Raw genomic sequence first — 27,210 nt, forward strand, 5'->3', positions numbered from 1 at the left:
CTGCTGCCCTCATGCTGGATTTTCACAGCATTCCACAAGAAATGGAGAGATTGCAGGAAAGTTCAAAGCAAACGTAAAATGGGGCTAACCCAAAACAAACCTAACAGTGAACTGAGAGAGCACACTGCTCGCTCTAAATAAACTTGCAAGAGAAGTTTTAAAATAGTCAGTTGGCTTTACAGATCTTTTGGAAAATGTAAAAAGAGTTGAAAAATTAATCAGTTTATCAGCTTAACTGTTTTCAGTATCACAGTGTGAGTACTGGCATTCTATTATGAGAAAACTATTAGTATTGCAGATATAAATCAAATGAATCACTGCATCACTGCAGGAGAGCTAGGGTGCTCAGGGTGTGATTAAAGAGTTAGAGATGTGCGCTTGAGTTCATTCAACAAACATACTGTGGTCCTGAATGTGAATGGCATAAGGACTATAAAGTTATGATATTGCTCATATTAAGCTGACAGTACATGTATGAAGCTTTTAGCTTTGTTCACTGAAAAAGCCAGAAATAACAAAATAATGACCAATCTAGGAAGAGTGGGCATCTGTAGCACCCAGACATCTGTACCCCAACTTCTATTTCTCATTTCTATTTCTCAATAAGACCACGACTTTATATGAACTGTCTTGTTCCAGATCTGGGTCAAGGAAAGCATAGAATGTTGGAAGGGAAAGAGTATGAAAGGGAACTGGGATGATGTCAAAGGGATTCGGAAACCTATTTGAGGATGTTCTCATTGTTCAAAGACAGAGGAAAATCGTGAGCAATTAAAAAACTGTCATGATTGCATGAAATGCATTTAAATCTCCGAGTTTACGATGAAGCTTGCATCCACACAGACACTGGCCAGGCCCTTAGCACAGGAGGATGCTAAGAAGAAAGCTAGCTGTTGTACACACTTGTGAACGCATGCCCTTTTTTTCTTTTTCCTCTCTTTACAGACTATATCCCAGGATAACCAAATGTTGGTCCAGACATTTTTTTCCTTTCATACAAATATTTTAGCTGATGAAATAAAAGAAGAATGATAAAAGTTACACACATACTAGCATTTTACAACCTGTAATGAAATAATGAACCAGGGTAATCATCCGTGTCTAATAACCCCAGAGACAAATAGCAAGTGAAGGCCTCCCGACAGACACCTCACCCTCTTTCCAATTAGCCGAGTGTTCCTGACAGGGAAGTGTTTTGTTTGTATGTGAATGCACATATCTCCAATCTGCATCACATCTCTACTCTAGAACTGATGACCAATCAGCAAAGACAGCAGTGTGGTAGGCGCACAGGACAGACAGCTCAGTGTTTCAGCAAATGGACTGCTGCTAGTGGGAAAGAAGAGACGGGGCTAAGCAAGCTACTGTTGGCAGTAATTTCTAAATACTACTTGATTGCCACTTAAAATTATATGAGAGTATGTGATTTATACATGTGAATAATACACATGCATGTGAATCTCTGCTTGTGTATACATGCGTGCATACACACACACACACACACAATCAATGTCTCTACATGTATGCATTGTACCTAAGAGGTAAATAGGGAATTTATTTTTTATTTTTTGGTTTTTCGAGACAGGGTTTCTCTGTATAGCCCCGGCTATCCTGGAACTCACTTTGTAGACCAGGCTGGCCTCGAACTTAGAAATCCGCCTGCCTCTGCCTCCCGAGTGCTGGGGGGAATTTTTTTTAAAAAAGAATTTGTGCTACATACATTTAATCCCAGTACTCAGGAGGCAAAGGCAGGTGGATCTCTGTGAGTTTGAGGCCAGTCTGATCTACACAGCAAGTTCCAGGATAGCCAGCCAGAGCTACATGGAGAAACCTTGTCTTGAAAAACAAAACAAAACAAAAAAAAAAAAAAAAAAAAAAAAAAANAAAAAAAAAAAAAAAAAGAAAAAGAAAAAAATTGCTTTCTGCAGTAATCTATTATGATACGAATAGATGTACTGGCACCATGCATGTGATTTGTTTCAAAATTTGGAGAGATTGGAGTAGGTAGAAGGAACACTGGCTGACTGTGAGTTAAAACTAGATGATGGGCACCTATTTACTGTAGCCATCCCCTGATTATAGATAAGTTCAAATTTTTCTATAATAAAGTTTGAAGTATGAGCACAAATATAACAAAAAATGTGGTAGAAAATTATTGAAAACACTATCAGACCACACTTTCCATCTCAGCGTCTATCATGGCTACTGCTAGGCTTTTGGCACCTTAATAAACTCCATCACTAAGCAAACTGTGTCATATCCCACAGGACTGCAGCAGTGGGCAGAGGCTGAGGCCCACTGTGCAAACACAGCAAGGACAGGAAGGTGCATTGTTCACACCACGCTGTTTATCCAGTGTCTAACATTTAAGAGGAATTCAAGAAATCTTTGGGAAATGAATGAATGAATGACCAAGGGTATGTCATGGCAGCTAATTGCTACCTGTGCAAAAACAGCAATTCATATTTGATATTGAAACCTCATTGGGTTTACTGGCTTGAGAGGGTTGGGCCTTCTGTAGAATAAGCTCCTTCATAAAGTCACAGACCAGTCAGTCTGAACAGCTACAGGTAAACACCCAGAATAAAAATAGTCTTATACACACAATTAGGTGTGGGTGTGGCCAGCAAATACTCTGATTCTACAATCTGTTTTGGACAGGGTAGTGTTTCGTAGGTGACTAACAAAGCAAATGGTAAACAGAGTCTGTATGCTGAAGTAAGGAATTATTAGCCAAAAGGGCTGATTATCCAGACTGCCAGTAAGACACCATGTTTTCCAAAGCTTGAGAATATTGACTGAGATATGAACATATATTTAATCATATCTCCCAAAGAAGGCACACAACTCCTAAGCATGGACCTCATTTTTCTTTTTCTCTAGAGTATGAAATGAACTCTGATAACGGGGCAATAGGGTATCTCCCCCCCCCCCAAAAAAAAAAGAGTGAATTAGAAATCTCCTAGTCCAAATGTTCTGTCCTGTTGATGAAAAGCCAGATGGGTAGGAATACTAAGGAGGAAGTTCTGAAAATAGGAGGACTGGTTATAGCGGGAGAAACTGCACCGGGCCACACTGCTGAGTCTACACAGCTGAGAACTAGTCCACTGAGCGTCCACAGCAATAATACCTAACTGGATACCAGCATCAGTCTCAAGTGTAGGCACAGGTGTGGATGTAACTATATACTAAATTACTAAAGATGTGTTTGTACAAAGCCTTCATTCTAGCATTGAGGAACAGCCATGTTACCTCCTGCTTCAGAATGGTCTCCAAGGAGCCAGGTGTAAAAGAAGGCAGCTTCTCTCACCTTCTGTGGTTTCTCAGATGCAGTGTAGTTAACAGTACTATAAAAACTTTTTCAAAATATGATTTATAAAAGATAGAACATAGACTAGACTATCAGCTCGTAAAAGCTATATTTAAAACCAGGTATGATGGCATGCTTCTGTATTCTCAGTATTTGTGAAACTGAGGCAGGAGGACTGCTGTGAGTTGAGAGGCACTTGGACTACATGGAAGCATCAGGCTAGCTAGGTAGCTAGGTTTACATACTAAGATCTTGACAAGCAAAAGCAAAACTTTTTTAAAAAAGCTGTATATTATATGCGTTCCTTTGTGATTGAGATACCTCACTCAGGATGATTTCCTCCAGATCCATCCATTTGTCTAAGAATTTCATAAACTCGTTTTTAATAGCCAAGTAGTACTCCATTGTGAAAATGTACCACATTTTCTGTATCCATTCCTCTGTTGAGGGACATCTGGGTTCTTTCCAGCTTTTGGCTATTATAAATAAGGCTGCTATGAACATAATGTACTCACTGATAAATGGATATTAGCCCAGAAATTCAGAATATCCAAGATACAATTTGCAAAACACATGAAACTCAAGAAGAAGGAAGACCAAAGTGTGGATACCTCAATCCTTCTTAGAAGGGGGAACAAAATACCCATGGAAGGAGTTACAGAGACAAAGTTCAGAGCTGAGACTGAAGGAAGGACCATCTAGAGACTGCCCCACCTGGGGATCCATCTCATAAACAAGCACCAAACCCAGACACTACTGCAGATGCCAACAAGATTTTGCTAACAGGACCCTGATATAGCTGTCTCCTGTAAGGCTATGCCAGTGCCTGGCAAATACAGTGGATGCTCACAGTGATCTATTGGATGGAGCACAGGGTCCTCAATGAAGGAGCTAGAGAAAGTACCCAAGGAGCTGAAGGGGTCTGCAGCCCTATAGGAGGAGCAACAATATGAACTAACCAGTACCCCCAGAGCTCCCTGGGACTAGACCACCAATCAAAGAAAAAACATGGTGGGACTCATGTCTCTAGCTGCATATGTAATAGAGGATGGCCTAGTCGGCTATCAATGGGAGAAGAGGCCCTTGGTCTTGCGAAGATTCTATGCCCCAGTATAGGGGAATGACAGGGCCAGGAAGCAGGAGTGGGTGGGCTGGGGAGCAGGGGGAGGGGGGAGGGGATAGGGGATTTTTGGAAAGGAAACTAGGAAAGGGGATAGCATTTGAAATGTAAATGAAGAAAATATCTAATAAAAAACATTTAAAAAGCGGTATATTACATGTATCTGAACATTACATAGAAACATACATGATAACGTAGTTTTAAAAGTATTTATTTATTTATGTGTAAGTGTGTATTCTTGAGTGCATGTGTGTGTACCTCATGCACACAATGCCAAAAGAGGTCAGAAACGGGGTTCAGATCCCTGAGAACTGGCTGTGAGCCACCATGTACCCACTGAGAGCCAAACCTTGGTCCTCTGGAAGAGCAGCCAGAGCTCTTAACTGCTGAGCCATCATGATAATGTATCATGATAATGTAGATTGCTAAGTATGGCAGTCAGCAAAACCTTCCAAAGAAGGGAAAAGAGGAATAAATTATGCACTTATATTTCATCAAAGTGCTGTACAAGGTTTTGCTCAAATACATACAAGAAAAAACCTGTAACAGGGACAGGAAAATGAAAAAGACAAACTTTTTTGTCCTCTATTAAAGAATCAATATTCTAATACCAATCAATCATGAGCCCTTATTACTCTAATTCTAGCTAGATGAAAAAAAAAAAGAAAGAAAGAAAAAAAGATGTATTTGTACTGTGCACCGAATTTGCTCCAAGCAGGTCACCTGCACAGCTGAGGCGACTCAGATCCAGAATGATGGCATTAACAGGGACACAGAACTTGGTCTCTCAGGTCCTCACTATTGCATTTCTTAGGTTCCTGAAACACTGATGGTAGTTCTGTAAGGCTGTGAAAGAGAAAACCAACTACTTACATGGATGGAGACCATGTTTATTTCTTTGGGAGAAAAGCCTAATTGGGACCCTTCAAGATCCCTGTAGGAAACTGCATCATTAGTCAACTGGATTTTTAAAAGGCAAAGCCCCAGGATATTTTCCCCTTTGCATTGAATATAGCAAACTTATGTAAGCATACAATAGGATTATTAGGTTAACAGTCTTTTCAATTATATGCAAAAATGAAAACTAGAGGAGAGTCTAAGGCCACTTGCTGACCTTTGTATAGCTGTAAGTAAAGGACTTAAACCCTTCAGGGATCCTGAACAGCTAACTGTCATAAGTCCATAATGTCTTGCACTTGCTCTAAATTTTTAAAATATTTAATATGAATATATCTGAAATATTTAATGCTATCTTTTTCATGCACCAGCTTCTAAGAGCTTTCCCTAAAATCCTGATACGCAAAAGAATATACCTACATTTCCCCCCTTTCCCCTGGAGCTTAAGTCTCCCAAGTTAGCAAACATTTAGGTAAGTGATTTTTACAGAACTATTTCCCCTAAAAACTGCAGGATTAACATGATGATTTAAATCTATATTCTCACCAAAAGAAGTCTCATATTTTTGTATATTACCAAATATTTTCAGTCAACTAACATAAGAATGTACTTTTTAAAAATAAAAAGGGCAAATCATCATTCCATCATGAACCAACATTGGAGTTAGAACTCCTAAAAGGAAAATAGGAAAAAAAAAGGTGCACAGCTGAAGCTATTAATATATAATGGAGACAAAGAGTTTATTTTTCAATGAGAATAACAAGGAAAAGAGCCTGATTTTGTACGCCTGCCCATTAGGACTTCCCACCATAATTAGTGCTTCTTGCCCCTGAGAGGAGGAGCTTAGGCTCAGGGTAACTTCATGCAATAAGGGAAAAAAACAGTATAAATACTCCAGGGCAGCCGTGGGGAAGGCATTATCCACTGCTCCCTGGGCAGAGGAAGCCAGGAAAGGTGTCCCACACATCTCCCAGCACCAGGTAAGCCTCGACTGAGGGTCAATGGGAGACATCCTGCCAGCTGGCTTGGAAACAGGCTTCATTTAGTCATTATATATCTTTGTATGTGTGCATGATTTTTAAAATTGGCTTTCTACCAAAAGGTACCCAGACGGGTTTATTTGTATTCATCTATTTAAGACATTCTTAATGAAAATAACTGTACAAACTTGCCTTAATGTAAATTTCAATTTATCTAGAAAGTTCTAGCTATTTCAAGTCATGTCAAAGACTCTGGATTATTTAATACAGTCATCTAGTAATGAGGCTATTTGGTGGGGGTCATTTTATTTTTAGAGCATTATTTCAAGGCAGCTTCCAAACACTAGTAAGACATATATATTCATGCAACAATAACTTTCTTCCTATAATTTTATGGAATATGTTCTAAGTATAAAAGGTCAGTCATTTAAAAAAAAACATGAGATAACTATATAAATAATCAGTCTGTAGAACATCACAGAAATGAAACAGATCAGTGATGGGCTATGTGTAATTATTGTCTTCTGTTTTTCAGAATCTATTTGAAAATATGCTGCCACAAATACCCTTCCTGCTGCTAATGTTCTTGACCCTGGTTCATGGAATGTTTTATGCTGAACGATACCAAACGCCCACAGGCATAAAGGGCCCACTTGCCAGCCCCAAGACACAATACTTCATCCCATATGCCATAAAGAGAAAAGGTAAGCTCAACTGTACATTCTGCTCTATTTCCTAGACAGCTGGGATTTTTAATAATGTTAATAATGAGCCCCTTAACAAAATAATTTCCAGTCTGTTCTTAGTCTATGTTTAAGTTTGATTGGCTTGAGCTTTTCCAGCAGAATGATGCATGGAAATGACAGGTCAGTATAGGAACATAACACCCTGGAGAAGTTGGTATAAGAGACTTTTATGTATAGGGCCACACTTTTTCCCTCTCAAATGATGGTTTCATACAATTTACTAATTACCCAGACTGTAGAATTATTAATTCAATAAAATTAAGTTAATTTAAACTAAAAATAATTGCATAGACTAGAAATTTTATATATCTAATTACTTAAACATTTGCTTTAAAAACCCTAGCTTTTAGATATTAAAGAAAAGTGGTATCAAATAAAACCATCCCTCAATAAACCTAATGTGTAAGGGAAGCAGCAATTCTCAGAATTATTTACACATTCATATATTGTGCATTATATTCATATATAATGCATGGTAGCTTCCCCCGCTTCTCTCTCAGGGATAGCTGAGAGATTTTATCTTTCTCTGAAATCTATGGCTCACCTGTCTGGCTTTGTTACTAAAAAGGATGTCATGAAGGAGACAGTACAGGTGAAATAACAAGAGACTGTCAAAGAGGGCAACAATCATGTCTTATCTTTGCTAATTCCATCTAAAACATCCTGCATGGTAACTACTGATAATATAAACCATCTTCAGATTTTCTTGTCCACAGTATTTTTCAATTTGCCCATATACTTTGTCCTGCATTGAGCGAAGGCTTCAAATGGTAGAGTTTTGGAGACAAGCATTTTGAAAAAAAAAAAAAAATCAAATGTTTAAGTATGTCTTTTTTAGAAGATAACTTAGTGTTACATGAAAGGCAGCTTAATATTTAAAATGTATGGGAGATGCTCTTGACTGCCTCATAATATAGATAAGCTGAAGGAAAGATAAAAGGTAGAAGGAATGAATAGAAGACACACTTAGCCCACTTTAGAGCAGTGAGTGTGGGTGGAAATGCCAACAAGCAGCGATGGGTTCAGCACTCTAACCAAATCTAGACTTTTTTAGTACCTTACACATTTAGTATCACAAAAATTGTTGAGTTAAATAAAACCCAAATGCACCACTGTTAGAAGGTTAAAAGTATTTCTGTCTTTCCACCTAAAACATAGTGCTTATCATCCTACTATTTCTACAGAACAAATGGAAATATCTTCTTAACACACACAAAGCCAAAAAACTCTATTTTAACTGTTAAATCTACCTTGGTCTCTTTCTCATAATGAACAGAAATTGCATGCACTGCTTCTCCACTGCCAGGCATTAGTGCCATGTAACAAACATACATGCTCACACTGAGGTGACAGTAGAAACCCAGAAAGTTCCTATGCAATCCCTGGGCAAATCTGCTCAGCACATGCAGAGAGAGAGAGAGAGAGAGAGAGAGAGAGAGAGAGAGAGAGAGAGAGAGAGACAGAGAGAGAGAGACAGAGAGAGAGAGACAGAGAGAGACAGAGAGAGACAGAGAGACAGAGAGACAGAGATATCAGCCAAGTTCATCCAATTATAGGGAAGCTACCTGGCCACAGTGCACAGTTGGACATGTAAGAACCTCAAGAGAAGGTAGCTTCTAATCTTGAGGGTGGCTGCTGCCCCGGACTTACTTTTCTAGACGACAAGCAACAAGCTGATGGCTATCCCCACAAACACTCACAGAAGTCATTCTTTCTTGCACTAGGAGGTTTAGGACCCCAAGGCAACAACAGTTCAGGCTACAACTCACCATGTCACTGGAGGTCAAGTGGTGCTATCCTTTCCTGTAACATGTGTTTTCCCTTTGTTTTAACAAACAAACAAATAAAAATATCTTCACAATTCCATGATAATTATTTTTGTATAACTATCATCCTTATAATTTGTTGCTGAAACAAATTCTGCATTTGAAAACTGCCATTTTACTCCAAGCCATTAAAAATCCCTTATCTACTGATCAATTTTAAGTGTGTCAATATTACACATACTTAGCATGAAAGTTAATCTCAGGAGTTATCTTTGAAAATTTTAGTAACTATTGTTGTCTGACTACTCTTAAGTGCCAGCTATTTAATTTAATAGGAGGGAGTTAAAAAAATTAATGTTCTTGCATATCAACAGCTAACAGCTAAAGCAAATGATATTCTTAAAAGTGTTATCTAATTTAGAATTGTTAATAACTATTCTTTAGTCTCCAGTTTGACTTTTTTAAGTCATTAAAGTCTTAAGAGTTTATCATATTAAAAAAAGTTAAGCTAAAAGTGATAGGTTAATAGTTAAGTGTTTAGCTCAGTGGTAAATCGCTCACCTAGCATTTATAAGGATCTGGTTTTGAGGTCTAGAACACACACACACACACACACACACACACACACACACACACACACAAACACACACCATAAGATATAATAAGCAGATCATATTTACACATCATTTTTACAGTTTTGAGCTATCTACTGTCCCATCTGATAAATCAGCATGACTTTGTACTTTGTACTGCTTTCCAACAGTACAAAAAAATCTAAATGTTTCTGAAAACTTATTAAATAAGATAATTAAAATAAAGATTGTATGAGTAAATATTAAAAATCACCTGCAGCTTTACTGTCAATGTTACTAGTTAAATGTGATTTCTATGAGAAATAAACACTCTGTGTGGTGTTTACAATGACTATAGCAATAGACAGGAACAAGTATCATCATCACCACCACCACCATCATCATCATTACCACAGTATATGGTAATGCCTAGTAGACTATAGGCTACTTCCCACCACTGAGGTGCATTTTAAAGTAAGCACTGCATGTTACATCTGAGGCTTCTACGTCACATTCTGTGCTTTTCTCATCTCAGTGGTCAAACAGTGTGTTCTGTCATAGGCACTCAATAAGGGGTTACTAAAGTTAGGGTTAGCACACCAGGACAGTGCTCTGGTTAAATGAATCCACAACTTTATAAGATGAAGTACTTCCTGCATTTTGATCATCAGTTTGAAATTATTAGCACACCAGGACAGTGCTCTGGTTAAATGAATCCACAACTTTATAAGATGAAGTACTTCCTGCATTTTGATTATCAGTTTGAAATTATTCTATGTGCCTCATCAATGCATTATGTATAAATCCTGTCTTCCTTTGCCTCCGTTTTAAGTCAATAAACGAGAACAAAAGCCCAAGTACATATCAAGGGTGAACAATAACAAGTCTAAATCTACGCTGTTCGGTAGGTGAGGAAATACATCCCCCAGAGCACCCAGCCCCACGCAGGACTGTTGTGTAAGTGGGAGTTACCTGGAACACAGGGCACTACCACACTCTATCCTCATTGTGCTTTGAGAATCCCTAGTTTAATGTTGCTGACGCTAGGTGGCATATTGGTGTGTCTTACAGGGATTCCAGTAAGAGGAGAACAAGGCATTCCTGGTCCACCAGGTCCAACCGGACCTCGAGGACACCCAGGTCCCTCAGGACCTCCAGGCAAGCCGGGCTATGGAAGTCCTGGACTCCAAGGAGAGCCAGGGTTGCCAGGACCACCAGGAATATCAGCCACGGGGAAGCCAGGCCTGCCAGGCCTGCCAGGCAAACCAGGGGAGAGAGGACCATATGGACACAAAGGAGATACTGGTCCAGCTGGCTTACCAGGACCTCGGGGCCCTCCAGGACCCCCTGGAATCCCTGGCCCAGCTGGAATTTCTGTGCCAGGAAAACCTGGACAGCAGGGACTTACAGGTGCCCCAGGACCTAGGGGCTTTCCTGGAGAAAAGGGTGCACCAGGAGCCCCTGGTGTGAATGGGCGGAAAGGGGAAACAGGATATGGCTCTCCTGGTCGTCCAGGTGAGAGAGGTCTTCCAGGCCCTCAAGGCCCCATAGGACCCCCTGGTCCCCCTGGAGTGGGAAGAAGAGGTGAAAACGGCTTTCCAGGACAGCCGGGCATCAAAGGTGACCGGGGTTTCCCAGGAGAAACGGGACCATCTGGTCCACCAGGTCCCCAAGGTCCTCCTGGGAAGCAAGGACGAGAAGGTATTGGGAAGCCAGGAGCTATTGGCCCCCCTGGTCAGCCAGGTATCCCAGGAGAAAAAGGCCACCCAGGGGCTCCAGGAATAGCTGGGCCTCCAGGAGCTCCTGGCTTTGGAAAACAAGGCTTGCCAGGTTTGAAGGGACAAAGGGGACCTGCTGGTCTTCCTGGGGCTCCAGGTGCCAAAGGGGAACAAGGGCCAGCAGGTCATCCTGGAGAACCGGGTCTGCCTGGATCCCCTGGGAATATGGGACCCCAAGGACCTAAAGGAATCCCAGGGAACCATGGTATTCCAGGCACTAAAGGTGAGACAGGTCTGGTTGGGCCTGCAGGCCCCCCTGGGGCTAGAGGAGCAAGGGGTCCACCTGGGTTAGATGGAAAAACGGGGTATCCTGGGGAGCCAGGTCTCAATGGTCCTAAGGGTAACCCAGGGTTACCAGGACAAAAAGGTGATCCCGGAGTGGGAGGAGCCCCTGGTCTTCGAGGTCCTGTTGGCCCTGTAGGAGCTAAAGGGGTGCCTGGACACAATGGCGAGGCAGGTCCAAGAGGTGAACCTGGAATACCAGGTACCAGGGGCCCCACTGGGCCACCAGGTGTCCCAGGATTCCCTGGATCTAAGGGTGACCCTGGAAACCCAGGTGCTCCAGGCCCAGCTGGCATAGCAACTAAGGGCCTCAATGGGCCCACTGGTCCTCCAGGCCTTCCTGGTCCAAGAGGCCACAGTGGAGAACCTGGTCTCCCAGGTCCCCCGGGTCCTCCAGGACCCCCCGGCCAAGCAGTCATGCCTGATGGCTTCATAAAGGCAGGCCAGAGGCCCAGGCTTTCTGGGACACCACTTGTCAGTGCTAACCATGGGGTAACAGGCATGCCTGTGTCTGCTTTTACTGTCATTCTCTCTAAAGCTTACCCAGCAGTAGGTGCCCCCATCCCATTTGATGAGATTCTGTACAACAGGCAGCATCATTATGACCCAAGATCTGGAATCTTTACCTGTAAGATCCCAGGCATATACTATTTCTCCTACCACGTGCATGTGAAAGGGACTCATGTTTGGGTAGGCCTGTTTAAGAACGGCACGCCTATGATGTACACGTATGATGAGTACAGCAAAGGCTACCTGGATCAGGCTTCAGGGAGTGCAATTATGGAGCTCACAGAAAATGACCAGGTATGGCTCCAGTTGCCCAATGCAGAATCAAACGGACTCTACTCCTCTGAGTACGTCCACTCGTCCTTCTCAGGAGTCCTAGTGGCTCCCATGTGAGCAGTTCCTGTCAAGCTCATCCTATTCCGCTTAGAAAGGCTTTCCACCCAATTCCATCGCGCCATCCCTGGAGATGCATTTGGAGGTAGGCTAAAAGTAATGTGAACAACTTAAACTTTCTAAAGTGCACTCTGGGACCAAGTTTCCTCACTTCTAAAGTGAGTGGCAACAGTGGGTATGTGAGGATCCTCCCGGACACTCAGCAATCCTAAAGCCCTGGGGGGGTTTCTGTCATTCCATCAATATTTACATTTTTTTTTAACAGAAGCTTTAAAAAAAAAAAAGCCTCAAAAAAACAGAAATAAGACTCTAACTCACCGTAAATCTCATTTCAAAAACTCAACATTCTCTTTTCAAAAAAGTCCTTTTTTTAATAATATGAAAACATCTAGGAAACATGCAGGAATTATCATGTAACTTTATATTCTTTAAATACTTGAATATTCAAATTTAAATGACACTGTATACCCTAGGATATTTCTGATGGTGCATCACTTGATGGCTCATACAACCCCTTTCATCAAGATAAATTCAAATGCACAGGTACACACATAGTTTTTGAAGTGCACATAAGAAACCAAAATACTGTATTAAAATTAATTTCAAGTACAAGGTGCTTTGTCACAGCTGTTTCAAGCTTTTCTGCAATTGCAGAAAGTCCACATACCTGGTGTAACTTGGAAACAAGTGTCTGACTTATGTCAGTAACAGTGTGATTACTCTGATTTAATTCCTTGCATCTTTGTAAAATGATTTTATGGGCTTATATAACATTAGCATAGACACTTTGTGTGCCTTTCAATCGATTGGAAGTATAGACATTAAGGGTTTCAACATCAGACTAGAAACGAAAAGACATTATTTATTTATGCTCTGTACTGTATTTTTACATTATTGTTTAAAACTGGTAGGCTGTACCTCACTTATTAAAGCCCAGAGTATTTAATCTACTTGTTATTACGAAGCAATAAAATGACATGAATAGACCTTTATTCTGTGCTGAGTTCTTTCATGGTGACAACAAGCTGTTCACAGCTTTACAGTGTCGCACTGGCTGAAGCTAATAAGAAAAGCAGTGAATTGGGGACGACTCTACAGTTGTCATGGGCTCGTCCCTCTGTCATGGTGGGAAGGGCACATGCCAGGTACTATGAGGATATAAAAAACAGCCTCTATGAGACTGGACCAAAGCTGATGAGTAGACACAGGGAAATAAAAATATATAAACATCACTTCAAAACTCTGGTTTTGTCTTGGAGGGAGGGAAGAAAGTGTCACACATATATCAAATTGGAACAAATATCCTGCAATTACTGTTCAATGCCTTAGCACATTTTAGTCATAATATTTAAAATTATTTTGGTGGCTTGATTTACTGAAAAGGAGGGATGGGTTTTGTGTGTGTGTGTGTGTGTGTGTGTGTGTGTGTGTGTGTGTGTGTGTGTGAATCAAAAGGCAACATATTTCAAAACTTAAATCCTGCTGATTAGCATCGATCAGCCCACTTGTTAATCAAGCCAGTCTGACTTAATCATTAGGGCAGTGTAACATAAAGGCTATTCACTCCCTGAAATAAGACTCTTTGCAAACCTGCAGCAAAGGAAAACGAAAAGTGCTAGCTTGGGGGTGGCAGTAACTCTGCTCTCATTCTGGGCCAAACACTCCTGTTCCTTAAACAATGAAATAGAATGGAGGCAGGCACTTTATATGTCCCTCCATCACTACCGCACTGAGGGTTACAGGTGTCCCTAGCTCCCACTCCTAAGCCAGAAAACAAAGACTGGGACTTTCATTCTAGAGAACATCCTCCTGCCCAGGAGAACTACACTGGGAGACATTTGGAAGTAGCTGGATAAACTGGCTCAGACTCCTGACAGCTGTAACTACAGAACAGAGATAAATACAGCTATCAAGACTAATTTCAGTGCAAACATTTTTACCAGATTAAATACCAAGTAAGAAACAAAGCGGTAGACTAACCTAACCCAGGGGACACGGGCAGTTAACAACCGCTACCAGGAGGCCTCTCTTCGTGTTACTCACCCTTAAAGGCTGACATTTTAAAATTGTGTTGTATACCAGCAACTACATCCTTCCAAAAATCAAATGTTTTTTGACCTCTGTTCTGCTAAAAAAAGAAATTTCCAAATGTAACAAGTGCAGTAATTCTGCTTCTAAACATTGTGGTAAGCTACAGCAAATCGTTACATGTATCTACTTTAAGGCAGGAATTCCAGTTTTAGAAAACATGACAGACTAATACAGAAATATTCCTTACAATTCACTGCTATAAGTCAACACACAGATAAACATCACTATTACTGCAGTTCCCGTAGCCCAACTAAGGGGAATGTCCACTCATACAGCCCGAATCTACAGAATATCTAACTATACAAGAACTCTACAAAGGTCTATAATTTCTGAAATGACAGAACACACTTCTTACTGCATGATGGTAATACAGGGCCCAAAGCAACTTAGTTCAGAATTCAGGGTCCACTTAACCTGCATTTCTACATAAAAGTCAGTGTTACTGCAGTGGGACGACTGAACTGCTAAATCCAAAATGGAAATCATTTTATGGAAAATTTTTTCCAAGCTAGCCAAAAACAAAACAAAACAAAAAACAAAAAAAAGAAAGAAAAAATTTATACCCAAATACACAACTCTACAGCTCTTTGCTTCATAGAAACATTAGCAGTGTTTTCTCTTTATACAAAAAGAACACATTTATATATAATTATGCACATTACAAAATACAAAAGACTGATGATCTGGGCTGAAGTTCAGCAGTAGAGCCCTTGGCTGGAAGCTGAAGAACTTGGGCTTGATCCCCAGGCTTGGAGGGGAGACTTGATACTCCCCTCACCCTCATTCATGCCAGATAAGGAACAGACTCCATTTTATGCTAATAAAAATTACAGTGGCAATATGCACAAATGCTCTAGGGCCCCTGAGGAAAATCCCCACCATCAAACCAAACCAAAAATCTTTCTTGCTCAATGAAAATATTCACAAATGTCTGACTGTGATTCTCATTTTCGTAAGTCACTTATATACTTAACGGTGATTTTAAAATACAATGTATGCAAAAAGCAAAGAAATACTGACATGCAAACCCAGTTACATTCATAGATCTTAAGTCTACATATAAATTGTCAAATTATGAGATTTATTTCATCTGGGCAGGCACAAAGCAAAAGATTAATTAAAAAAATTTGCCTCATGTTTCTGGTTTGAATTTTAGAATTCATAAGACATATGGAATTCTTCTTAATTAATTGTACTGCTTTTTTTTTTTTTTTAAATCTGCTAATGAAAGCAAGAAAATATTTGTTTAGAGCATATTATGTTGCCTTTTTCTAGAGTTTTATGCCCCCTACTGGAGAAGAGGGTGTCCTTTTCTTGACAAAACTTTTTTAAAAAGGGTACCATTATTTAATTTTCCAAAAATATTTTCGACCAATTTCACCATGTTTTGCTTACTTGGTCACCTCCGAAACCACCCAAAGCAAACAGAGTGAAATCTCTATCCAAGAGTTACACATAATTAACTCCTCTTACTTATGACTAAATACAGTTTTCTGGTTTTTTTGTTAAAAATCCCGAGTGCCCACTCACCTTTGTTAAAGAGTCCACCACTCTGGCACACAGAAGAGCCCCTGGCAGGTCAAAGTAGTTATCATAGAAATAACACTTTCCTAAAACAAGCAAACAAACAAAATCAGTGCCCCTGCTTGTGGAAAACAGAAAAACACGTGTGAGCAGAATCTGGATGCTCATTTAACTGTCTGCAAAGCCTCCACTTTACGTTCGGTGTTTTGGAGGCGGGGGAAGAGGTGTGAGTGTATAGTCTGCATCTGCAAGTGGAGGCCAGATGACAATGGGTGTCAGCATACAACATTCCTCAGGCACCATGCACCATTTGTTTTTAAGGACATGGGGCTTCCGTGCGTTCCCACTTCCAAGCACTGGGACCACACGTGCATGTGGTACCACGCCAGGGTTTCTAAAGGTGACTTCTGGAGATTGAACTCTGATCCTCCCTTGCCTTTTTAATTCAAATTGGTATTGCTACAGCCTATCCTTTTTTTCATATTTTAAAGATTTATTTTTTCAATGAAGTGTGTTTGAGCACTGTCTCTGTATGTATGTATGCACTACATGAGTACATGGTGCCTGTGGAGGGCAAAAGAGGGTGTAAGAGCCCCTGAACTAGAGTTATAGACAGCTGTGACCTGGGACCTGAACCCAGGCCCTTGGATAGAATGAGTGCTCTTAACTGCTGAGCCATTTCCCCAGTCCCCATCCTCATCTTTTGAGGAATATTTAAGTTCCAATTATACTAAAAAAAAGCTGAAACATGACATCTGTAAGTTTAACATTTTATTAAAACACATTTCAATGGCAAAATATATCTCAGAAAAAAGTATATTATAACTATAAAATGCAATATGAAGAAGCCATAATATATTACTAGTTATCAAATTTCATAACAATCAAATCTAACATTAGAGTCCTATGAAATGGTCTCCAGAAACTGCCCTAATACCTGTGTTGATTAGCCCATGAAAACACTGCATTCAACTTTCATGCTACTTCAGACAGACCGGAAAACCTGAGAACATCCACAGTAATGACAGGGAAAAAAGTCATGCCACATGAGTGGACTGTATTAGAAAAACTCAAGACTATGGGATACTCCAGGGTCTGAGAAGAGGAATAAGTTTATTCTGTATGGCCTTGGAGTAAATCAAACCCAAGGCCTTCCTTGGCACATCTGTCACCTTTGGATTTCCACGTCCCAAGCAACTCTTCTGATGGTCCACGTTGCATCCCTGTGACCCAACATCTGACTGCAGCTGTGCTGCTGAGCATCATCACACAACAGATACAACAGAGTCCAGTCACACGCTTTCCCTTAAAGGCCTTGGAACCACATGGCCCAGATGGCCAACTCAACTAACTCGCCTCAACCTCCCTGAAATCTCAGTGAAATCCAGAACCCATCGTTCCCTATTTCTATAAGACTGTAAGACTATGTAAGCATAGTCTAATTGCACTGTGGAACCATTAGACCTTTTTTCTTCATACTTCTCTATACCTATAAAATTTTACTTGTGGGATGGGAGAAGGCTCAGTGGTTAAGAGCATGCACTATTCTTCCAGAGGACCTGAGTTTAATCTCAGCACTCATGATTCCAAACACCTGCAACTCAGCTCCAGGGTGTCTTGACACCCTCTTCTGGCCATTGTGTGCACCTGCACTTAAAACGTTTTATTTTTAAAAGAGGCGGCCCTTTATTGTGTATCAGTCATGTGTATACCCATGTGGGGCACCAGAGAGAAGAACTGGTAAGGTTGTTGCAAGTTTAGAACCCCAGTAAGTCAGTAAATCTCATAACTGAGAATGGCAGGCATTCAAACTAGCTCCGACCAGGTTTCTGTCCTGGAACACTTGACCACAGCACCCCACTAAGAGGACCATGACAACAGGTCACATAGTACAGAACCTAGAGTTCTTCATGCTAATGAGGTATCTAGATGGTCCCCAAGTGTTTAGCCAATGAGCTTCCCTTCCTGGGCATCCTTTCCTGCAAAAAAGTGGGGAGCCCTTCCTCACACAGAATGGCATCCAAGTCTCCTTCCAAACTCCTCACACTCACTTGGAGCCAAGCTGGACACACCCCATCACACCCACGCCTCACAGACCCCAGCAGTGCATATGCTCACAGGAGTTTGAGAAACACAGCATCTGTCCCAGCCCCTGCCATTTCTCATCCAGAGAAACGTAAGTTGGAACCCCTATCTTAGACTGCATTTCCCCTCCCCTGAGCGGCATGTTGGTGGCCACCCCTCCAGCAAGTTAGAAACATAGCCTAATGTCCCTGCCCCTGCATTTCCCCTCCCCTTATCAACAGGCACATCCATGGTGTTCAGATACCCCAGTGGTGAGGCAGAAACACAGAATGACAATCCTAGGCTCTGCACACCTGGATGACAATTTTGCCTAACAAACCAAGTAATATTTGACTAATTCAAAATCACCAAGATGCACATGGGGAAATGAAGCAGAAGGAGCTGTCAATTCAGAGAAAGAGTATCCTTGGGTGGGTACACAGTGAGCAAATGAGTCTGTCATAACTGGGTACTTACTTTTTCATAGCTGTGGAATATTTTGCTTTAAAAAATATTCAAGATTTTGAATAGCTTCTGAAGCAAAACACTTAGCTATGTGCTTAGCTTTCCTTGGAAACAGGAAGAAATTACTTAACAGGGCTTTCTGCTCTTGGGAATTGAACATACAACTTCACACGTAGGTATACTCTACTAGTGGGGGTTGTTCCCAGCCAAAGCCAACAATTCATTATCATTATTTGGGAAGCAAATTTGACTTAGATGTGCTAAAGCATCCAATACTGAACTCTAAGGCAAAATCTCATTTTCCTTACCCACTGACTTTGTCAAACCCACCCATACCTCCTAATACTTTCAACCCACCAGAAAGACTTAAACAAAAATCTCAAAAGAAGTCACATCTAAGAAGGTCACACAACAGTAACAAACAAATGTTAGCTCTTTTTAGGTTATCACAGGTCTGAAAGGTGCGCTTTAACACTCTAGAGTGGCAGAAAGAGCAGAAGCTTAAGGCAGAGAGAACAGAGAAACAGTCTAATTTTAATGAGGACTCCCTGTCCATAAAAAGATCTTAACCACTTCAAATCAATCCATGCATACCTACGTAAGTAAATAATTTCTAAAATATTTCTTGTTTAGCTTTGGTAAAGCTCTTCACAGACTTAAGAAGAGCATGTGGAGTCATTTTAGAATAAAAATCAGGGGCAGGAGATAGGGCTGTCTTCAAGGAAGCAGAATCTAAGGGGCAGGAGTACCGGGCAGTGGAGATATGAAAACATGGGAGACATGGAAACTGAGGACAGAGCATGTTACTAACTGCTGCATAAAGAACCTCCAGCTAAGGGATGCACCATCTTCAGGGTGGTCCTTTTACTTCAGAACAAACACGAGTAAAAGGAGATTTAAGGAAAGCTTCATCACACCAGGGGAAATGTTCCTTGAACTAATGCTGAACTAATACCAAACAGAAACCAGACACATCTGAAAAATAATATATCCTAGTGCTATAAAGTTAAATCCATTCCTTTGGACATCTTGCTTGGCCAGAGGGGACAGAGGTGCTTGTGTCCTCATACTGCAGTAACAGGCTGAAAGTGAAGCAGCGTGAGTGAGGGATGAGCCCTACCTGAGCAGCAAGGAATGTTGTCTGACACACAGGGCTTGTCTGATGTACAGCGTTTGTCTGACACACAGTGCCTCCACTCCTTCTTGCCATAGGCTTCAGCCAGTGCCTCTGGAGTCATCATCTTGGTGCCATGGCTTGCCCTGTTGACAAGAGAAGACTGCAGAGTGCTACAGTTCCCTTGATTACATCTGTGATGACACCGAAACCACTGAACACCAATCCTACTAGACTTAACATGTGATAATCCTGCCTTAGCCTCCTGAGTGCTACCCATGGGCCACCGTGTTCAACTATTGTTTTTGTTTTTATGTATCTGGTTTTCAGCTGGGTTGATCTCAACCACTCTAGGATTCTATAAGCCCTTCACTGTCATAGCATAACAGCCAACAGAACATACACTTAAGGCAGAAAACACTGCCAAAGTCACACAAGTCAAAGTAGATCAGTTCAAAGCTCACTGTCCAGATGCTCTGGGATTTCTATCACAGCCCTGGCTCTTCCACTTCTAGCCTATCCACTAGCAAATGAGGAGGAGCTTCCCTATGCAAGGGTACTGCTGCAGAAGGTCCTGTCATTTTGTAGAGAAGCTGTGGTGTCATCAAAAGATGAGACAAAGCCAGTGTGGCAGCACATGCTTTGAATCCCAGCTCCTCCAGAGGGTAAGGTCAGAGGCCCACAGGTTTAAAGCCCTTGGGAATGTATACTAGTGGTAGGAAACTAGTCTAGTGAATGTGTGGTCCTGGATTCTAACTCCAGTAACATGCACACACACACACACACACACACACACACACACACACACACACACACACACACACACACACACACAGCAAGAGCAAAACACATATCCAACTGGAACAATTAGGAGACAACGAAGTAGACTGGGTGGAAAGGGTGACTTTGGTAGCAGGTTGGAATATGAGCCACATCAGCTCCACAGAATGGTAAGCACCCAGCACCAAGGGCTTGTGGAAACAAGAGTGGACAATCTATACACACAAGGACACATACATAAATAAGATCAACAAACACACTGGAATCACACTAGCAAGCAGCAGCCAGAGGAATGTACCAAACAGAACAGGATATAGAAAGAGCTAGGTTCTATGCTGCTCAGAATATTGCTTCTGTTTTACTAGGGCCATGTTAGGGGACTCTCACTTTTCACCATGTGAAAGTTGATATTTTATATAGTTCTTTAAGAACATATAGTGTATTTAATTTTGGTTGGAAAATAATCTGAAGGGGAAAATGAAGAAATGAAGGAGACCTAATGAGGATGAAAACACACAGAGTTCTCCTCTTTAGAGGCTGACACTTCAGAAGACTGGGTCAAGATGGAGGAAGTCTACAGGCAAACACAAGCAGACAAATATCTACAGTATAGGATCAAAGACATCATCAAGGAGATAAAGTGTGCTAGAAGATCTTCAGGTTATTCAGAAATTAAATTGGGAGAGACAGAGACTGGGCACACAGTCAGGCAGAAATGAACAACTAGAGAATGACTAAAGATTCCCAGAAAACAATCAACTTGACTACAGACTTAAGGGTCATGCGTACTGTATTTGCATACAGATAGACTCCTAGCTGCCTGAGAAAAATAGGCAAATAAAGGACAAAATAATCAGAGATAAGGCCACACATGTTTCTTTTAGACACACCTCAGGGGAGAGTCTGGGGGAAATATGAAAGCAACTTGACTACAAAATAAATGATCTTTCAAAAGTATCCAAAGAGGGAGGACTGCTTGCAGGGGCTCCATATTGAGTCTTCTTTGACGCTGAACAAATGGGTATAAACAATAACAGAGCACTGTATGGTGTTGGCATGATGACACTGTGAGTACGTGCTGGGAAATAGATCCTCACTCCACGGTACTCTCCCTAAGACTCAGTAGTGATGGCAGCTTCTAATTAGTAGCTTTTCATACCCTGATCAACCCGAGAGGTCTACGTGCACCCAGAGAAGAGGGAACCAGAGAGTGGGGGGCTGATTTGGTCCAAAGGAGCCTTGCATAATGGAAGCAAGTATGGCCTAAAGTGGCATACACAGACCACCAACCCCTACCCAGTACCCATCAGCATCTTCTTTAATCAAAGGATCCCTGATGATATTCTAAGCACCCAGTGAAAACCAAAAGTGTGATATCCATGATCTTTTGAAGATGTGGATCAAGCAGAACACTCCTATATTGTACATCAGAGTCAAACTTGTACAGCCATTCTGGAAATCAATTTGGTGGCTTCTCAGAAAATGGGAATAGATCTACCTCAGGAACCAGCTATACCACTCCTGGGCATATACCCAAAAGATGCTTCACCATCCCACAAGGAATCTTGCTCAACTACGTTCACAGTAGCCTCATTTGCCAGAAACAGGAAACAAATGTGCAGCTTGGTCTTCATGTGGGTCCTCCAACAACTGGAGTGGGGGCTGTCCCTGACTCTGTTGCCTGCCCAGAGATTCTGTTCCCCTAACTGGGCCACTGTAGGAGAGGATGTGCCTAGTCCTGCTGTGACTTGATGTGCCTGGGGTAGTGGTAGAATGGTGGTGGGGTGGTAGGGGGAGAGTCCCTCTTATCAGAGGGAGGGGGAGGGGGGGTAGAGAATGGTGATACTGGAATATAAAGTGAATAAATAAATTTTTTAAAAAAGGGTAGGTAATGACACAAAGCATGTTATTTTCTACTGTATTTCCTACAACTATTTCTAAAAAGTTAAAAGGAATACAGTGCTATTATGTGTCATATGATTGACTAAAATAATAACCCCATTTTATAGCTTAAGGACTGTATACTAGTAATAAGGTATCTTGGACACTCTGATCACAATAATATTGCATTACCTGAGCACAGTGCCATCAGCTGCAAGTTTAATGAAGGTCCCATCTTCTAGATCCAATGCCAAACCCTTGCAACTAAAATGGAAACATTTGATTATCAATCAGCTCATACACTGAATTCACCTCAGAGGAAAAAAAAATCTGATTAAATGTTACAATGTTAAAGAGATTTTCTCACAGGAACAAAGGATATGTTAATCAATGAGGGTGAGCATCCAGGAACATTAAGTCTCAAACACAGGACGTCTTTAGACTTTTGTAAAAAAAAATAAAATAAAAAGACATAACTCAAAAGAGAAAATAGTAAATGAAGATTATCCTGTATCTTGTTAAAATATACTAATGTTTTCCATTCTACATGGGCAGGTGAGATGGTTCAGTGGGTAAAAGGGATTGCTGAGTAAAGCTGACAACCACATAAATGGCAGAAGAGAAAACAGACTCCTAAAGTTGACCCCTGACCTTCCCACGTGTACTGTAGCACATGTATGCCTGTACATACACACACACAAGCATGCATGTGCATACATATGCACACACAAATCAAATTAAAACATATACAAACAGAAAGATGCTCATGAGTATACACATCCACATACACTTACAATGCACAAGCTAACCTCTTTGCCAGGGTGTTTTCTACATTGTTTCTAATGTACTTCCATATAGTTTTACTTTTAAAAAACATATCCTCTGGTCAAGGAGTATTATTGAAAACTAGTAAAGGAAGGTTGAATACTAAGTTCTAGGTTCTTTATTATAAAAGACTTGTGGGATCTGGAGAAAACTGGATAGATTCACTATTGTGAATAATAACAGCAAAGCAGCACATGGCCGGCAAAGAGCCAGGTCAAATACACATAGAAGGGCGCTTGGGGGTCATTACTTACTTTCCTTCACAGTAAAGTTTCTAGGAACAATAATTTCACACGGTAAGAGCTTTGTGTTACCTCTTAGGACAGAAAGGATGTACCGAAAGACAAACAAATCTCAGATGGGTGCTCAATGAATGATTATTCTGCATGTATTTTTTATGATTATTACTTATAGCATAACAAGTATTTTCTTATTTTTAATTAATTTGTATGTTTTTATGTGTGTTCACATGTGTACACACATGTGTATGTGTGAGCCAGAAGATGACATCAGGTATCCTCCCTACTTTTTTTTTTCTAGTTTTTTTATTAGATATTTTCTTCATTTACATTTCAAATGCTATCCCCTTTCCTAGTTTCCTTTCCGAAAATCCCCTATCCCCTCCTCCTCCCCCCTCCCCTTGCTTCCCAACCTGGCATTCCCCTGTACTGGGGCATATAATCTTCGCAAGACCTAGGGCCTTTCCTACCAATGATGGTGGACTAGGCCATCTTGTGCTACATATGCAGCTAGAGACATGAACTCTGGAGGTACTGATTAGTTCATATTGTTGTACCACCTATAGGGTTGCAGACCCCTTCAGTTCCTTGGGCACTTTCTCTAGCTCCTCCATTGGGGGCCCTGTGTTCCATCCAATAGATGACTGTGAGCATCCACTTCTGTGTTTGCCAGGCACTGGCAGAGCCTCACCTTACTTTTTAACACAGCATCTCTCACTGAACCTGGAGCATACCAGTTGGCTAAGCTGACCCAGACATCAAGGCCATGGGATCCTGCTGCCTCTGCCTCCCTAAGGCTAGGATGAGAGCAGTTATTGCACTCATCCATTTTTCCATCTCTCCTCCCCACTTTCTCTCATTTGAGAATTCTGTGCACATGTACAGTGTGCTTTGATCACACTCTCCTGTCCATGTTCCAAGTCTTCCCCATCTTCCCTACTACCTCTTCCTAGCGTGTTCTCTCTCTCTCTCTCTCTCTCTCTCTCTCTCTCTCTCTCTCTCTCTCTCTCTGTGTGTGTGTGTTGTGTTGTGTTGTGTTGTGTTAAAACCAGAGTCCACTTGGGGCCACTGGTTTTACCAAGTGAAATGTGAAATTAGGTAAAAGACAAAGTAATTTTTATTCTAAAAGTTCTGTGCTTACTGTACTTTGAACATGTTTAGACTTTATTTAGCATGAAAATGAACTTTCAGCTTGTGACCACTTGTACATGGGTAAGCCTCTCAGAAGCCCCATCCTTGAAGAAAACTAACGTTTCCTCTTCTTAGAAGCTCTCAACTGTCAATAGCTCAGCTAAGGGTGGGACTTGGTCCCATCTTCCTGCTCCAAGCTTGGGTTTTATCTGGCTGAGCTTACTTACCCAGGACCGGTGCATTCTGTTGTTCCTCTGCATGCTGCTGTTCCTCCTGTTCCTCTGTGAGTTCCTATGTGCAACTCTCCTGTTGTTTCCTGAGAATGACCCCCCTGCAGTCACTCACCATCTTTACCTTTTATGATCTTTCCATTCTCTCTGCAGTGATCCTTGGGCCTTGGGAGGCACTCAGCTCCTTTTGTTTCAGTGGTCTCTGGAAGACTGAACAAACCTCCTGCTTGGAGATTGCTGACTGAGCTAGAGACAGGGACTTTCTATGCTGCTCAGCTAACACTGAACAGCATCCTTCAACCCCAGGCCTTGGGTAGCTTGAATTATATTCATACTTGCGTGCATATGCTACCAGCCTGTTTAAACTGAGCAATTTAAATTAACTTGCTTTTTGTTTGTTTAATTGAGGTAGAAAGACCAAGAATGCCCTTTGTGAAGTTGAAAATCATAAATCAGGGAGGGAATTGAACAGTAAAAATCATAAATGAATATTTATTCAAATGCCCTAAAGTAATCACTTATTTAAACATGATGACTGCTCTTCCATGGTTCTTAACAAAACAAACTTGTTCACAAAGATGTAAATTACAGTTCTTAGTAACCTGTCAACCTTCTGGCTAAGACTGACTGAAACTATATAAAATTACCCTCCTAGTAGTCACAAACTGAAAGTTCACTTTCATATTAAATAAAGTCTAAACATGCTCACAGTACAATACTTCAATTCATTAAACACAAAACTTTTAGAATAGAGGTTATTTTGTTTTTGACTAATTTCACATTTCACTGTTCACATTCACAGAAGAGTATGAAGTAAGATTTTTATCAGCAGCAATTAGGAGCCACGGGGGATGCAGATGAAAAAGGAGTTGGAGACTTACCAGAAATCCCAGTCCTCCGGAGTCAGAGTGAGCAGCCCCTCGTCATATCCTTTCTCCTTGACTAAGAACTGAGCAAAGCTGTTATAAATGAGCTGCAAATAAGGGAAGCAAAAGAGATTAACCAGGAAGTTCACTGTTCATTCTCAATCTCGTAGACCTGAAACCCTAACAGAGTCACTAATGGGGTTAGGTAGGAGGAGAACATACATAACGGAAGCTCTGCAGTTTACCCCCTCCCAGGTGAATAGCCCCAAACTGCACACCAGCACACAACTACACAACTAAGACAGGTATTAATTTTAAACCCAGGTCCTAAAGGACTGGAAATTATTGTTAAAACCTGACTACAGCTACCAGAGCAGTGATAGTCAAGCTGTGTGGGTCCTGACCCTTTGGCAAACCTCTATCTCCAAAAGTACTTACTTTACATTCATAACAGTAGCAAAAAGAAGCAGCAATGAAAATGATTTTATGGGTGGTAGTCACCACAACATGAGGAACTGTATTAAAGGTTGTAGCATTAGGAAGGTTGAGAACCACTGCACTAGGACTGTCACCAGGACAATAAGCATTGCTGACCACTCTGCCGTTATATCTATCTATGGTCCGTCAGTGCTGGAAAGGCCCGGGCTGAGAGGAAACTCAGTGAGATCCACCTGACCAGGCAGATGAGTTAGGAGGAAACATGAGGTGTCTATCAGACACAAGACATTTCTTATTTCTCTACACAAAAAGAACAACTAAGCACCAAGGAGGGACAAAGTCTTTGGATGTAAGCAGAGGATGAACCAAAGCTCTGACTATTGACAGACAGTATTTCTCAACAGTTGTTTTTAATTAAAATACCCATTTTTAATAAGTAGACTGATGGTGGAGAGCTGACTTAATGAGTGAAGTGGCTACCATACAAGTATGAGAACTTGGGGTCAGATCCCCAGCACCCATGCAAACTCTGGGCCTGACACCCTAGCACTGAGAATCAGAGAAAGAGTGGCTCTCCAGAGCATTCTGGTCAGCTAGTCTGACTGAATCTGTGAGCCAAGGTCAGTGAGACACCAACCATGGGACACCTGGCAGAGCTGGGTGAACCCAGGGAAATGGAGACCAGCCAGGTGTAGACAGCAAGGGCCTGCCCTCTGCTGTACCTGGGTAGTAGGAGCTGAGTGCCAGGAAATGAGAATGGAGAAAGCAAAGACTCCCACCAAACAGAGCTGCTCTCTGCCCAAGAACCAATTAAAAACACTAAGTATGACTCGTCTCTAGTGCAGTATAACCCTCACCCGGACCAACAGAGCCATTTATCAATAGTTCAAAATCATGAAGGTGATTCAGAACGGGTGCAGCTTCTTAAAGGCACCTGAATTTAAGGGACGAGAGTGGCCTGGTGGCTCCTATAAGACTTTTTTTTTTACCTCTTTTAGGACAGGATCTTACTATGTACCCTAGCTAACCTGGAACAAAGAAAGATCCATCTGCTTCTGCCTCTGTCTCTCTAGTGCTGGGGTTACAGCTCCTATGGGATTCCTTAACCTTAGGAACCATAGACCCACATGTTGAAAAGAAATTTTAAAGTACCATGAACAGTTAAAAAAAAATATCTGTCAGGATCCTGCCTGCAAGGCCTATTGCCAGAA

General features: G+C 41.3%; 2 protein-coding genes across 4 annotated transcripts in view; one reads left to right on the plus strand and one right to left on the minus strand.

The window, feature by feature from the left end:
* The window catches only part of Nt5dc1 (5'-nucleotidase domain containing 1), a 110,917-nt gene that overhangs the window by 77,864 nt on the left and 5,843 nt on the right, over nucleotides 1-27,210 (minus strand). The window contains exons 2-6 of one of the 3 annotated variants that reach the window (XM_029542507.1): nucleotides 25,577-25,668; nucleotides 22,463-22,534; nucleotides 19,616-19,755; nucleotides 15,973-16,052; nucleotides 13,977-14,476 (exon numbers count right to left, since the gene is read on the minus strand). In XM_029542507.1, the coding sequence (XP_029398367.1) occupies nucleotides 14,387-14,476; nucleotides 15,973-16,052; nucleotides 19,616-19,755; nucleotides 22,463-22,534; nucleotides 25,577-25,668 (474 nt within the window). In that variant the 3' untranslated portion in view covers nucleotides 13,977-14,386. Of the gene's footprint in view, nucleotides 1-13,976; nucleotides 14,480-15,972; nucleotides 16,053-19,615; nucleotides 19,756-22,462; nucleotides 22,535-25,576; nucleotides 25,669-27,210 lie in introns of those variants that run through there. The other 2 variants (XM_029542506.1, XM_021204761.1) reach the window with 2 other exon arrangements.
* Nucleotides 6,858-13,337, plus strand: Col10a1 (collagen type X alpha 1 chain). The gene is made up of 2 exons (XM_029542508.1): nucleotides 6,858-7,011; nucleotides 10,463-13,337. The coding sequence occupies exons 1-2, from the start codon at nucleotides 6,858-6,860 to the stop codon at nucleotides 12,349-12,351; spliced, it is 2,043 nt and encodes a 680-aa protein (XP_029398368.1). The 3' UTR covers nucleotides 12,352-13,337.

Source organism: Mus pahari, chromosome 9, assembly GCF_900095145.1.
Source record: "Mus pahari chromosome 9, PAHARI_EIJ_v1.1, whole genome shotgun sequence".
In the NCBI taxonomy this organism is placed as follows: Eukaryota; Metazoa; Chordata; class Mammalia; order Rodentia; family Muridae; genus Mus; species Mus pahari.